This window comes from Mytilus edulis, chromosome 10 (genome assembly GCF_963676685.1).
Source record: "Mytilus edulis chromosome 10, xbMytEdul2.2, whole genome shotgun sequence".
In the NCBI taxonomy this organism is placed as follows: Eukaryota; Metazoa; Mollusca; class Bivalvia; order Mytilida; family Mytilidae; genus Mytilus; species Mytilus edulis.
This window is the reverse complement of record NC_092353.1, coordinates 84,467,175-84,483,588: the sequence shown is the minus strand read 5'-3', so window position 1 is coordinate 84,483,588 and position 16,414 is coordinate 84,467,175. Positions and strand designations below refer to the sequence as shown.

The following is a 16,414-nucleotide window of genomic DNA, read 5'->3' as shown; positions in this document are numbered from 1 at the left end:
TAACCTGTAAAAAACTTAAAATATCTTTTGATATTAGAAACCAGAAAAGAAGATGACAATAACCAACAAAGGTTCAAAATAGTTATTTCTTCAAATAACATGGAATCAACAAACAGATATTTCCTTATAATAAAAAAGACAGATTTGCCTCTTCAAAAACCAACAAAATATGTGAAAATTGTCAAGGAGTATTATCTGTGTTCTGCTACTTACAAAAAACAAGAATGTGTCAATAGTACACGGATGCCCCACTCGCAATATCATTTTCTATGTTAAGTGGACCAAAAAATTTGGGTCAAAACTCTAATTTGGCATTACAATTAGAAAGATCATATCATAAGGCACATATGTATTAAGTTTCAAGTTGATTGGACTCAAAAACTACCTTGACCAAAATCTTTAACCTGAACGGACGGATGGACGGACGGATGGACAGAAGGGCGGACGAACGAAGGCACAGACCAGAAAACATAAAGCCCCTCTATTATCATAGGTGGGGCATAAAAAATAAACATCCAAGACAAAAATATTTCCATTATACATCAGTTTTAAACTTACCCAGAAGAATATATTTGATATAAAGTTGTGACTTTATGGAACCATACCAATAATATCTAAGACAAAGCTTGTTTGTGTGAACCAGCGAAAATCTTTTATATCAAAACCATATGGTGTCTCTAAAAACTGTATCAACACAATGAAATAACTTGAAGGTCAATCAAAAAGGTGGGAAGCACGTCCATAAAATCTCACAAAACCTAGCACTGGACTATATCAAGTAACGGAACAACACAATAACAACAGTCATATCTCTGACTTAGAACATACATTACCAAAGAAAATAGTGAGTTAAACCTGGTTTAATAGCTAGTTTACTAAACAATTAAATACAATACAAAAGAAGTAAAAAAAAAAGAAAAGAAAAAAGGTAAAATCAAGGACAATAATAAGTTACTATCTTTAGATGATTTTTTTATTTCTGGAAAATATTAATAAACATATGTGACAAATCAGTATGTTTATATTAACATATTTCTCAATATCAGCAACAAATAAAACATGTATCAAAAACAATATCAAAATACTTCTACAACAAATACTAAAATCAGGCCTATTTGAGAAATAAGTTGATTTTGGGAGGGAAGATTGGCTTATGTCTGATCTCTTGCTAAAATGATTATATTTGTCCCTAAACTTATAAAGTTGCACAATTACCTACAATTCTGTTGCTATGTAGTATCTACAGTAATAATAATAAAAAAGATAGGAACTAAGTTTACAATTTCAAAGTCAAACAAAATAAACGTTATATAATTACTAAATTCTATTTGTAATTTGGTGCAGAAAGAGTTACTTCTCTTACAGCATGGAGTTATTTTCATATTATACAATTAGATAACAATATTTAACACGGTCTCTCTTTGATAAAAAAATGAAATTGATAGTGAAGATCATTTTAAAAATATCTTAAAATAGGTATCGATATGTTTAAATAAATTTTGTGTATTACAGGGTTAGGGACATGAACAAATTTTGAAAACAATCATAATTTAAAAATTAACCAAGAAACGTAAAAAAATATACAGAAAAAGTGTTTAAAACGATAACTGTGTGGATAAATGAAAATAAGGTTCACACAAAGAAATTTTGGGGATTTTTCCTATATTCAACAGAGTTTTCAAGTATAATCTGGTTTCTTATATAGGGACACATAAATGAACTCATTAACATATTGCTATTCAGTGATAGTAAATTCCTCAGGGCTGACTGCCACAATACAAAGATGGCACAATATTTCAACTATCCAATGATAAGACTTTTCTGATATCAATGTTCAAATGTTCCTATCTCAAATTGTGTACAGTTTTATTTTAGTTATTAAATCAGGCAATGAACCCTTATTGGTGTACAAATACAGCATGGTGTGGTGTAACTAAATAACACAAAATCACAACAAAAAATACTGGCTCAGTTTGTGAAAAGTGGAGAAAAATAAAATTCACCATTTCCCATGACTCATCCATAACAATGACTCTTGACAAACAATAATCTTATAAGTGGAAAAAAACTTGAAAGTCCTAAGTGATTTTAAAGCAATTACAGGTAATTTTTAATCACAGTTTTGTGTAAATGACTCTGGATAGTAAAGAACTATAATGAGGGAGTAGTAAAAGCATTAATCTAGGCACACAATTTTAATATGATGCACTTCAAGGCATTTATAAAAAAGAAGTTTCTATCAATGCTTTTACAACCTATAAATAATAAAGAGCATTCAATTCTCAAATAATTACTGATTCCTCTCTGGAATTGAACTAACATCATTACAGTTCATAGTGTTTTATGCATTGATATGTGTGCTTTAACAGTTTAACAATTTAATGTCACTAATACATTTATTGGTGCAAGTAATTTACCTTTTATAAAAACCTTTAGTTTCCCTAAAACAATTTTTAATGAATAGTGATTAGTGATTTTATCACCTAATACAAAACTCAGAAATAAATAGATCAAATGATATATATACACCTGTTACATAATTATTTAACATAAAAAAAAATAAAAAACTGGATGTTTATTATTAAATCATGCAAAAAATCTATGTTCTTGTTTATAATCAAATAAATTTGTTACATTTGTTTCCTGGTATTAAATTTATTCAACACAATAATTGTCATAGATTTCAAATGTCTAGACTGGGTTGCACCAACATCAATTAAATTAAAGGATGTTTAAATTTTAAGTGTCAATTAAATATGAAAATTTTCAACAAAATTACTAATAACTGACTAAAAATCTAAACATAATTTAAATTTAAATAGCCTTTGTGCAACCAAGCTGTGAATACATTAAAAAATAAAATGATTGTTTCAAATGGTAAAAAGTTCTCTTGATAGAATACATTATAGCTTCTGATCTTCCCACCCCCTAAACAAATTATAAAATATGAGCTGCGTCGGATAGAAATCGACCTTATGCAAATGAATATCAATACATCTTTTAACCTTTTGTCGGATTGAAAAAATCGCTATGAACAATCACTATATGTAACTGTTGATATGAGATAACTTTGTTGATATGAAATTCCTATATATCAGACCAAAATTTATCTTTGAATCGTTTTTTAAATGTTCCAAAATTAAACAAAGTCTTATACATATATAAACATACGTACACTTGCATAAGGTCGATTTCTATCCGACGCAGCTCATATATAATTACCCAGTGTAAACATGTTTCTGAAATAATTTTCATAAGTTACACATAAAAAAGTATACATAACAACTTAAAAACCACAATGGCTTAACTAGACCAGACTGATAATGTCTAAGGTAATATCCTACATGAATGGTATAAAAGTGGTAGTCACTGTTACTAATATAATATTATAACTTACTGTTTATAATAATGAAAATTAGGAGTTGCTTTCACAAAAAAACTTGCTACTAAGATAGGTCAAAATTTACTTATCATATTACTCCATATGGTACTACACTGGAGTCAGTTTATCAAAAAACTTACAACTAAGATTGATCCTAAGTCATGATACAATTCAGTATATATCAAAAATCCATCTTAGTAGCAAGTTTTTTTGTGAAAGTGACTCCTATTTTTCGTCATTAATATTAACAGTAAGTTATAATATTATATAGGCAACACCTAGGGACTTTTGAGAACAGAGTTGATGCTGTTTCTATTTTTCACGGGGAGGAGGGCAAAAGCTAATAAAACTGTTGCCACCCATAGATTTTTTGTGGCTGATATTTTTCAGATTAATGCGAGGATAGACCATTTATGCTCCACCTGAATCCACCCTCAGTTATACTTCTTCTTTTGTTACAGAAGCTACTTTAACAGCTAATGGCTGATAAAACAATATAAAATGTCAAACAATCTAATAAGATGATTTCAATTAAGATTAACTTTTTTGGCTAAAACATTTTAGATTTTCAAATATTTTTGTTGTGATAATCTGGCCAGTATAGATTTGACATATTGAATAAAAAAATAAGTGGCTTTAGCTGTACATGACCTTCCTCTTTAATGACTTCTACCCCTCTTGGCAGATGCATTCTCCCTCTCCCTCTTTTAAATATCATACAATTATCTCCTCCCCCTCATAGCAGCCATCTGATTCATGACAGGATTGTACCTCTGAGACCTGTACACATTATCTCCAGTTAGTAATGTATGTGCCGGCCATTTTCCTGGAGGTAGGCCAGCAGAATTCTGTTGAACAACAACGGTCTGTTGGACAGTGTTCTGTATCAGTCCTGTTGTATTCTGAACCTGGGCCTGCTGTATGACACGAGATGAATATCCAGATGAATTTCCATACCCTTGTTGAGCCTGAGTAACAAAACTTTGTTGACTGTGCCCAGAAAAGCCAGATCGTGATCCTGTTGCAAAGGCCTGTTGAGACTGAGCAGTATATCCTTGGCTGGTCTGAGCAGCATAAGATTGTTGTGATTGTGAGGTAAATCCCTGTCGGGTCTGTGCTATCACTCTCTGTTGTGCTAATTTAGCCTGAAGACCAGCAGCACTGACTGCTGCAGACCTGTTTATCAAGGCAGCCCTTACACCTGGGTTATTTATAGCCATCCTTGTTGTGTTAACTTGTATACCCTGTCGTATAGGAGTTCCACTAAACTGGTTCCCAAGCAAAACTCGGTTTCCAATTCTAACCCCAGGTGCTACACTTGGTGTGATAATTGGCCTTCCTATGGCATGACTAGATTGAAGGTTTGGTCTATTTTGTAAAGGTGTAATCCTCGGTGTTTGAACCACATGTGGTCCTGTTGAAGTGGAGGGTATGTTATCTCTCGATCCAGAAAAACCTGGTTTTGGTTCATTTTCTGTGGGAGTGGTAGGAGGAGAGGTCAACAATGTTTTTTTCTGAGGAGATTTTAGCAAGGGCTGTCTTGCAGGAGCAGCTAACAGAGGCCTTTTCAGTGGCCTTTTAAAGCGATTGGCTAATTTATTGAGTGGACTAAGTGGCTTATGCGTCATTCTACGATGATCTACTTTCAGTTTCTTCCGTCGTAAACTCCTTCTTTGATAATTTAACTTTGTTCCAACATTTTCTGCTGATTCTTTTTCTGTCTTGATTGTTTTAGACACTGACTGAATCAACCTTTGACCCGTTTTAGACTCTCCTTTCCTATCTTTATCTGAATCTTTCTTTTGTATAACATTTGTACTGCTATCCATCTTTTGATTACTAAGTTCAATAATCTTGGATCTCATTTCGTCTTTCTCAACAAAACTGTCATCTTCCTCTAAGATTGAGTCATCCTCTTTATGCTGACACAGCAATCTCTGATTATCACTTGATTCATTGTTTACATCTTCTGTAGCCATGGAAACACTCATCTGCTCTTCCTCAGCAGTTAACATGAATTCATTTTCATCATGTGGTTCTATAAGAAGAGTTCCATCTTCATATAGTGGCACACCGTTATCAGAGTACATCACTTCCTGTCCAGTATTGAGATCAATGTAAACATCGTGTGGGTTAACGGGCCCCATGTCAACTACCACACCTACATCTGACCCGCCAATGCTGTTGACGGAATCGTTGAAGATATTCCTGTTCTGTGATGTCCTGCTATCATTGGCCTTTGTATTCTCTGACAGGTGGTTTTTCCTCTCCTCATAAACAATCATCAGCTTCTTTGCCTGAAACAGGGAAAAGAATCAGAAAATACAACAATGAAATAGACTTTCAAATATACAACAATAAAAATATTAAAGACAGATATTGTTAATTCAGAAATTATTGAGTGCATTTATAATTGCAATTTTGTCATTTTAATTTTTTGATGTTGAGAAAAATTGTGTTTGTTTCATCTAAAAAATTTCAAAATGCGAGTTTAAATTATTGCAATTATAACCCTGTAGCATTATTAAAGTACATTGCAATAATTTCTGGATTACAGTATTTACATTGTTTGTCAAGCCAGTGATCTAAATTGTCCTGTGTCTAAAAGAGTTTTGAATAAATTTTAAGGAATATCAAAGATATGCTATCAACACTAGTTTCCCTTAAAAAAAAAAAGTTAAAATACCAAATTAAACTTTTACAAACTATTTCACTTTATACAGGCACCCTGTCAAGATATATTTGTTCTTCCCTTACAGAAGGTCTCCTGGAAACTTTGTTATAACATGTATAAACAATGCCATCATATCTGTTCCTATTGGGAGAAATGTGATTAGGATGGAGAGTTGTCTCATTGGCACTCATACCACATCTTATATCTTTAGTTTCAAGTTGATTGGACTTCAAGTTCATCCAAAACTACCTTGAGCAAAAACTTAACCTAAAGTGGGAAAAGCATATAAATATGACAAATACGAATTAACAACAACCACTGAACTACAGGTTCCTGACATGGGACAGACACAAAGCTCAGTTTTGATTTTGTTTGTCTAATGTATGTAATGAAACAGTTCATGACACAAAATAAATAAACATTCATGAAAACCTAAATGGAAAGGATTAGCATAGGAACCGCATTTGTATTGCTCTTCTTGATTTCAAAGTAAGGATTTCAACATAGAGAAAACATTCTTACCTGACTGCATGAACATAAGCTATCATTGATCAGGTATCATCAGCACTCAACATATCTGGGTTGCGTTATATCCTAGCAGCTACACAGGACTACATACATTTATGACTACTGAACGTGTAGCTAGCCTAGCTGCTATCTGAATCTATTTAGCAGCAAGGGTAGCTATAAGTTAAGTAGTAAAAAATCTACATTGCCCTATTTAGATCTTTGTAGCTGCTATGATATTGAACCCAACCCTGGTTTCTTGGTATTGGGTTGTCAAGACAACATAAAAGAAATACCTGTAAATCTATGTACTTGAACTGCCAAGGCCACTTTGCATTATACAGAAACTGTCGATGATCAAATCTGTTGTCATCTGGACTATAGGTTTCTGTGTGATATGCAGGTGTCACCACTGTCATCTTATGTCTGTTGATGGCATAATGGCGGAAAAAAAACTTTACTTTCTCTGCAATCTGAAAATTAAGTCACAATGTTGTAAAATAAATTGTAATATCAAATCTAATTACTAATATAGTTAATACTTCTTTTCATAATTCATATATGTAAGGAGAGCTAGTCCTGACTATCCAAAAGATAATTTTATCAAAACAGTTACTTGTATTGATAAAACGTCAAATCAATATATTTTACAGGTTAGCAGTTTAAAAAAAACCAAGAATGTGTCCCAAGTATCCGCACTATCATTTTTTATGTTCAGTGGACCGTGAAAATAGGGGTAAAATCTCTAATTTGGCATTAAAATTGGAAAGATCATATCACAGGGAACCTGTTTACTAAGTTTTAAGTTGATTGGACTTCAACTTAATCAAAAACTACCTCGACCAAAAATTTTACCTGAAGTGGGACAGACAGACAGACAAACGAACAAACAACAGACAGACGAACGAACTGACGAACAAACGGATGCACAGACCAGAAAACATAATGCCCATAAATGGGGTATAAAAAGATAATATGGATAAAACCTATTTTCTCTAAGTAACTGATGCTTTAATTGAATCAAGTCAATCACTGAAGAAAAAAGTCTGGTCAGGACAAAATATGGAAAGTTAACAGACCAAACTACAGATCCAATATTATAACTGTTTCCCTGTATATGAACTTACCTGGCTAGGAGTTAACTTGTTACTCCAGATATGGACCAGTTTACAGAACATACTAAAGGGGCCACAATAACTGTTTCCCTGTCAGTGAACTTACCTGGGTAGGAGTAAACTTGTCACTCCAGATATGGACCAGTTTACAGAACATACTAAAGGGGTCACAATAACTGTTTCCCTGTCAGTGAACTTACCTGGCTAGGAGTAAACTTGTCACTCCAGATATGGACCAGTTTACAGAACATACTAAAGGGGCCACAATAACTGTTTCCCTGTCAGTGAACTTACCTGGCTAGGAGTAAACTTGTCACTCCAGATATGGACCAGTTTACAGAACATACTAAAGGGGCCACAATAACTGTTTCCTTGTCAGTGAACTTACCTGGTTAGGAGTAAACTTGTCGCTCCAGATATGGACCAGTTTACAGAACATACTAAAGGGGCCACAATAACTCTGTTTTCTCAATCTACCATACAAAGACAATTCATCATAAGTCATTCCCATATCATCCTGAAATTAGAAATGTAAGCATTGAGTACTAGATAAAATATAATGTTAAAGTAGTCTTAAAAATATGTTAGAGAATATATCAAAGTTGCTTAACTTATAATTGAATCTATATACTTGATTTAAACATATTTGTTTACTTTTGAAATTTATCTTCACAACATATCTTGACCTTAATTGTTAGATATGCAGGCCCCAAATGGTGACTGGGTAATAGATATGTGGTCACTTTTGGTCTCCCTTCCACCAGCAGTAAAACAGTCAATTAAGCTATGTGGGATGAACAAGCACTCAGCCATGTCTGGATAAAAAGGGACAAAAATCCAATTACTCTTGTAAAGATACTGTTACACTTTCTGCATCTTGAACCTTTGCAACAACTCATTGGTCCATAGGTGACCTGTTTGAAGGCATTTCATTGGTCCATAGGTGACCTGTTTGAAGGCATTTCATTGGTCCATAGGTGACCTGTTTGAAGGCATTTCATTGGTCCATAGGTGACCTGTTTGAAGGCTTTTTTCACAACTTGTATACCATGAAGTCATTAAATAATGGGGATATTGAGTAACATCTTAATCATTTTAGACCACAATTCCCAAAACTTAAGTTATTTTGTCAGACCAAGGAATGACAGATTGCAAATGCTTGCAGTCCTTACAAAAAAATGGTGGTTAGCCATTTTTATTTACTTCAACCCTTCAAAAATAACAAACCCATGTGACAATGTGAAAGGCATCAATTGATGTCTGTGATTTGTCAAAATATGTGAAGATGCAACAATGTATCACAATTACCTTATATGTAATGTATGAAGATAATTGACAGTCAGACAATCAGACACAAAATGTTAAAGTGACGATGAAATGTTGGTGTTCAGAACTCTGTCACACCCATACCACATTTCAGATATATCAATTTATTTTAAAACAGCCAAGACTTCCAGGATCCAGGCAGATACTCCTTAAACCCTGTTAGGAATGATGATTTTTTGCTTTCTTGACAGGCAGTATTAAACCAACAGCTGTGAATACCTTAGCTGACCTCCTGTATAGAGAGCATATTCTAATCCAGCAAAATTATGTGCATTTTTTATTTCTCTGTTCAAGTTATCTCATCAGCAATCCTCTGGATGATGCACTGTTTGTTTTTGTTTATTTATTTATTTTGGTGAGAAATATTTAAAACTGGTTTGGAACACCATCTCACTGTGGATTAATTTATTTTCATGGATATTAATTTTCGTGAATTGAGGAAAATCGACACTTTCGTGGATATTGAATTTCATGGTTTTGCCAAAAGTCTGTGTACGAGCCAATAGAAGATTTACAGTTCGTTGAAGATTTAAGTTCGTGGTTAACCTGTACCTGCAAAATCCACAAAAATTGATATCCAACAAATATTACTGAATCTACAGTAACCAGTCTGTACTATCTGGACCATGTATTTTATTCAGATGAGTACATTTGTATAATAGGGACGACATCAAAAGATCGATGTAGGATAAAAAACTTAAATCAAATAGTTTGGGGGTGGGGGTCAACATTGCTGCAAGTTTTGTTAATCTAAAATCGATTTTACATATATCCCTATTGGTCAATCAATTTTTCCCAAATTAAGTTAAGAGGGGGGTGATGTGAATTAAGTTTTTTATCCTTTATTGAACTTTTGATGTCGTCCCTAGGTGTTAGTGAAATCTACTGCATTGTCCAATATGTTATGATACATCTGTTACATTTAATTTACATCATTCATACATCAACAACCTTTAAACAATCTTACCTCATCTGTCTGAGCCAAATGCTGTCCATCTTTCAAAGGTTCTAATTCTGCAGTGGGCGGTGCATGATAAATCCTACAAACCATACAATAATTTTAAAAAACCCACAGCAAACTGTAAAACAATCAATAATTAAAATACAAGTATTTAAAAACACATCTGGATTCATGAAAGTTGGTACCCAGGAAAATAAATTAATCCACAGTATAAGATAAACTTTAAATAAATCTTATAAGAGTAGTTTCTAATCATTTTTTGCAAGTCTACAGGATATCATGTGTCCCTAATCACTGCAAAACCAAGTAATTAAGAATAATGTCTTCTATCAAATCACAAAAATATTAAGAGATGAAATACAATACTTTAAAATAACTTACTTTTCTAAGGCAGAAAATCCAAATTTTTTTCTACAATACAATATAAATCTCCGTAAGTCAGATTTACTGATGCCACCTATAGGGTTAATATCTGCACTGGAACAATCATATTTAGTCATATATCCACGTAAACTGAAAATAAAATATCACGTAATATAATGCTACCATACAGAGTTAAGTTGATGTATGCTTATTTAGCAAGTAAACTGAAAATAAAATATCAGATTTACTAATGCCACTGACAGATCTAGAGTTTTACTATTGGGAACCAACAGAAATGAGCTAAATATTCTAACTAACAAAGGTAATAGCATTGGGCTGATTTTTGGTATGTGAGTTAACCGTGATGAGTTACAGATCAAGTTTAAATTTGTTCGGCTCGGCTAATTTTTGCTGTAATTTCGTGCTTGGGACTTTGATAAATTTTTGTAAATCACAGTTATACAGACCTTTTTTCTAAATGCTTTCAGATATTGCTATGATTTTTGGTATGTGAGCTAACCAGAATGAGTTACAGATCAAGTTTGAGATTCGTTCTGCTTCGCTATTTTTTGACAAAATTAAGGGTTTACAACTTTGAAAATTGTTGAAAATCACAGTTAGATGGACATTTTTCTATATGCCTCCAGATTTTCAGCTGATTTTTGATATGTGAGACTACCATCATGTTTGTGTCCACATGTGTTATTGAAATTACAGATTTTTTTGAAACGGGGCCATTCATGTCGCTTTTACACAGTTTAAGGAGGCTCGAGGGTATAAAAATTTCAGAAAAAAATTAAACAATTGTGTTTCATTACAAATTATATTTATTACCTTTTGTAGTTGTTACTTTATCATATTATACAAAAATCATTCAAAACAATCAATTCGAGTTGACCCCAGATAACTTTTAAAATGTATACATCATTGAAAAAGTTCCAAATTATCTCCCTTTGGTGGTTTGCTTTAAAAATGAAATATATCTTTTTTAACTCATCAATGACCTACATTTTTTAAGATAATTTCCATATAAGCTGTACTTAAACTAAATTATTGTAAAATTTGAGCGATTTCTGTAATAACATTTCTTTTTTTATTTCGATATTACCTTTATTTTTCCTATTACTTTAACAGAAAAAAAAACACCTTTACAAAAATGTATGATTCTTTCGAAGGCAGATTGTGAGCGAAAATGAACGGTGACCCCACCTTTTTATTTTATTTTTCTATTAACTATAAGATAAAGTTCATTTATAGAAAAATATAGAGAAATCCTATATAAATGATTTAAACCTGTGAACCTTCTTAAGTCTTCAAATTTTTTAATGCTATATTAAATACTTATGTTCACCCATACCCTAGCCTTTTCAATATAACTAACCATTCATCTACATTAGCAGAGCCCAGGACCAACAGTCCTCCAGATCTGCCTCTGGTCCACAAACATAGCTGGGCAAATAGGTAGGCTAACACCATTCTCACTCTGGCCTGAAACAATCAATGGACAAATTAGTTTAAAAGTCAATTATACAATTACATATTGTAAAGGAACATGTTACTTAATTATCAATAATTATAGGTTTCTTATTAATGAGATGTTGATAAACTTGAGTTATCTAATTCAATATAAAAATAAAAGAGACTCGTGAGTGATGATAACAGGCAACATCCAAAAAAAAAAAATTATATATGCGTAAAATGAAAATTCTGTGAAACTGTACTTGTTTTTTTCCCCACCTTTACAGCATATATAACTTTATAGTGTCAAAAATTAACTTCAAATGTTTTCAAGCTTTTCTATGCATCAAAATGAAATAACATTTGACACAATTATTTATAAGAATATTTTAGGTCATATTTTACTAGAAATTACACAAAAATTAATCAAAAGATATTTGAGTTAAAGTACGAAGTGATGATGAGAAGACAGACTTTTGCTATATCATAATATAATTTAATTTTGGATGTAACGCTTCTTCTGATTGGCTGACATTATTTTGTTATCAGCCCATAGACATAATTTAGTCATGTGATCGTGATGTCATCAACGTTTTTCGTGGTTTTCTACAGTTTAAAATGGAATTTAGAATTAAATGATAAGAAATGACTAATATTTTTCTGTCTATTCGAAATAACATAAAAAATGTGGTGCACACTGTTAAATAACCCGCTACGCACGTTATTCAGTGTGCACCACATTTTGTATGTTATTTCTTCATAGACAGAAAAAATATTACAGTAATTCCTTAAATGCACAATCTATGAAGAATTTAAATTATAGGGTATATATGAAGCTGTCAAACTGTATTCATGCCCCTTTTACATTAAATTGTTTGAGCTAGATATCCTATAAAAAAATGCACGATATAATAACTGTTCTGAAGCCTTTATCTGGATAATTGGAATATATGGTGAATTAAATGAGACAAAAATATCTTGCAATCACTAAATAGCTATAACATCTCAGATTAAAACTTGTTTGTTTATTGCTGTGCATCAATGCTAGGGACAAACATGCATAATGGTTTACTTTTATTAATTGTTACCTGGATGGTGATTTGTTTCATTGGCACTAATACCACATCTTCCTATATCTATTTGATTATTATTTCCACATTGAATTGTCTCCCTTATTTCTTGGATATACCTGTATATTTTGTAAAGCCAGATTTTCCCTCAAACTTCCACCATTGGCTTTAAACTTGGGAATCAACTTCAGTGCTGTGGTAAATACTGTTAATATGGCTGCTACAGCTATATCTATCTTTATTGATAAATGGAAGCTAGAAAAATAAATAGGAGTTAGACTGTCAAAATTGCTATATATATCCTTATGGATAAATGGAAACTAAAAATGTAATTAGTAGCTGCTTCAAGAGTGCTTGATATATAGATAGCATTAATCCCAACAACAGTGTTGAATTTGTTGTATTATTAATATAACAGCTAGTGCATGACGTTTTAGTCTTTTATTTATTTGAGGTTTAAAGTCCCATAACTCAAGAATGACAGAAATTTAATGATATGTTCTCCAATTTCAACAATAATACTGTTGATTCTCTGAATTCCTATAAAACAAAACAAAATTTTCCCTACAAATCATTTGTCATATATATGCATGTATCTTCCAGCTCCCCACTTATTGCAAAATCTTAATCTGTACCCATCATGCACATGTTTTGGTTTTATTTTAACTCTTGTTTTTTTTGTCAAAGGGGGTTTTTGTTCAACAATAAACAAGATTATCATTATATTATCAAGATACTTATATCAGTGATTTCCTTTCCAAATATTATAATATCAGGTTATTTTTTCTCAAGGTATCATGTAAAACAGACTAAATTCTAAACTAACTTTAAGAAAAAAAAATCCTCAATAAAGTTTGTTCAATATGTTCCATATAAAATCTATTTATGTATATTGAAACTGTTTGCTCTTGAGTTTAAATGTCAAACCTGCCGATCTGTTGTGCTAATTCAGCAGCTCTAGACTGTGTTTCTTTAGAGCTGTTTTCTGAGCCCATGTAACATGTTGTAAACACTAAACCAGCCAGCTCTTTATCATCTGTGGGTATATAAGATGGATCTCCTACTACTTTCCTAACATCTGATAAAACCTTGCTATCTGTAATATAGATAAAGCATACTTTATTAAATATTTTAAATTGGTGAAATATCACTAATGCAGTATGTATACATATTGTTTTCACAGTTGTCTTTGTTTAAATTTTACCACAAAGTTTAAATTAGTCAAACAAAAAATATAAATTACAAATAACTAATGGTGTATGGGAGATAACTCTTGGTATATTTGATAAGTGCATACCTTGAAATAGGAAACATATAAATTATTCAAAACTATAGCATGAAAATACAAAGAAGGTCATAATTGTGCTTCTATCAGTTGCTTGCTGTTTTATTTCTGCATTGGATGGAAAAGAAAGGATATGTGTGTTAAAACTTGATATCAATTATAAATAAAAGAATGAGTCAGAGATCATGAAAGCCCCTGCACATGATCTAAACAAATGAATATAGGACAGATGAACAAAAAGAGGGAAAGACAGAAGGATGGACAGTCAAGGATAACACTTAATGATGCTGTCACCTATTGGCAGGGGTGTAAAAAAATCTGCTAATCAGACTTTACGGATCAATTCTGAAAACGAAAGTTGGTTAAAAAGACACCTTCTTTTCAAATCAGTAGCATTCCACTTCAAATTCTTTTAAATTTAGAATAAAACCATCAGAAGATTTGCAGACTAACCTCCCTTCTTGACAGCATCTATCACAAGATGACACATACTGGACACAATACAGGCAGTACTAGAACTATCAATACCCCCACTTAAGGGGAGGAAATATCCTCCCTGGCCACTCCTTCTTAGGTAGTCCCACAACCAACAGGCTGGTCCTAGGCTGTAAATATACAATAGAACAAATAAAAATCCTACTGACGGAGATATTGAATTCTTTCTGACCACAGATCAGATTTTAAGATCTGCAAATAAATAATCAACTAGGTATAAATCCAAAACCGAGCTTAATTTTAATAATCTTTAGAGGTGTTTAGTTGTCAAATCTTTCTTTTTCTAGACTGTTGTTTTAATTTTGTCTATTTTTATTTTTGGCTAAAAAAATTTAGGTTAGTTTTTTTTTTGCTATAATTTTGTCTGTTATTATTTTTGGCTACAATTTTGTGTGTTTTTATTTTTGACATCAATTTATTGTCAGTTTTATTTATGGCTAAATTTTGTCAGTTTTAGTTATGGCTAAATTTTGTCAGTTTTATATATGGCTAAATTTTGTCAGTTTTTATTTATGGCTAAATTTGGGTCTGTTTTTATTCAACTCATGGTTTTGTTTACAACCTTCTTTGGATTTATTCATTTTCCTGAGTATCAATTTCCATGGACTGAGGAAAGATTTTATCTAAATGGAATAATCCTAACCTAATCTCCTCTTCAGGTGTATGATACTGCCATTCTATGGGGTCAGTGGTTGGCTGGAATGAGTCATCATGGGAAACAGCAAAATCACAATGAACTCGGGGATAGGCATAAGATTTGGATCCCTGAGAAAGAAAAGTAAAAAGTAATGTTATACAGCATACAAATACTATATTTAGGATAGGCATAGGATTTGAAAGAATTAAAGTACAAATCTATATTATTCAGCATATGAAACAAAATCACTAAGGCTAAAATGCAACAAATTCTTTACAGATTGTAACAAAATTAACTAAAAACGTAACATATCTATTTATTTTACAACAAATAAAACATAGTGAACTTCCATTATCTACGTGTATAATACAGGAATCTGACTCAGTAAACACATTTTTTTCCAGGAATATGAAAATCAAAGATAAAAAAAATAAATAAATAAAAAGTAAATAAAATTACCAACCTACCTTCCGAACTTATCTTTTAAAGATTTAACTGAATCCACACATATACTTATATTTGGCATTGGCTATATGTGTATGACTTACTTTTGAGACAATGAGAATACATCTGTTATCTTAATTATTATACTGACCAGTTCATTCCTGCTACGGATGGCATTTCTGTAAGTTCTCACATCTTCTAAGTCTACAGTGGCTACATTGACTACCTAAAAACATTTACACAATGTTACTATAGAATGAACTTTTTGTGCCATACTACATTATTGCAATACACATTAAAAGCAGTATTTTTTTGAGAGTTTTAATTTCCAAATATTGAATTAAGTATTTGTGCTGCAACTAAAGCTTGCAACTTCCTACGACAAGTTAAACTCATACAGTTTGTGATGTTTGAGCCCCTTTAGTTTCCTTTTATACATTTCAAAGTTTTTGCTTCCCTGATTTTGGTCTAAAACACAGACATTATTTCATACATTTTCATATTGCATATTGCATTGTACAATTGAAAAAATACTATGGAAATTGAAATGCTGAAAAATTCATGTTGCAATACTTGTAAAGAATTTTCAAGTCAAAATGTGACAACCCCATATATCCAGTTTTTGTGTCTGAATCTAGTTAATTGTCGTCCATTTGTAATTAATTAATTTGAATGGCTTACTTTTAGTCTTTCTTTG

The 16,414-nt window shown here is 31.9% G+C and overlaps 1 protein-coding gene across 1 annotated transcript in view; it reads right to left on the bottom strand.

The window, feature by feature from the left end:
• Positions 1 to 3,957: 3,957 nt before the first annotated feature.
• The window catches only part of LOC139492052 (glutamine-dependent NAD(+) synthetase-like), a 32,420-nt gene continuing 19,963 nt past the window's right edge, over positions 3,958 to 16,414 (bottom strand). Inside the window, exons 9-19 of the mRNA XM_071280160.1 lie at positions 15,869 to 15,943; positions 15,280 to 15,401; positions 14,595 to 14,746; positions 13,784 to 13,952; positions 12,976 to 13,111; positions 11,710 to 11,816; positions 10,347 to 10,478; positions 9,972 to 10,044; positions 8,067 to 8,195; positions 6,860 to 7,036; positions 3,958 to 5,679 (exon numbers count right to left, since the gene is read on the bottom strand). Of these exons, the coding sequence (XP_071136261.1) occupies positions 4,105 to 5,679; positions 6,860 to 7,036; positions 8,067 to 8,195; positions 9,972 to 10,044; positions 10,347 to 10,478; positions 11,710 to 11,816; positions 12,976 to 13,111; positions 13,784 to 13,952; positions 14,595 to 14,746; positions 15,280 to 15,401; positions 15,869 to 15,943 (2,847 nt within the window). The 3' untranslated portion in view covers positions 3,958 to 4,104. The remainder of the gene's footprint in view (positions 5,680 to 6,859; positions 7,037 to 8,066; positions 8,196 to 9,971; positions 10,045 to 10,346; positions 10,479 to 11,709; positions 11,817 to 12,975; positions 13,112 to 13,783; positions 13,953 to 14,594; positions 14,747 to 15,279; positions 15,402 to 15,868; positions 15,944 to 16,414) is intronic.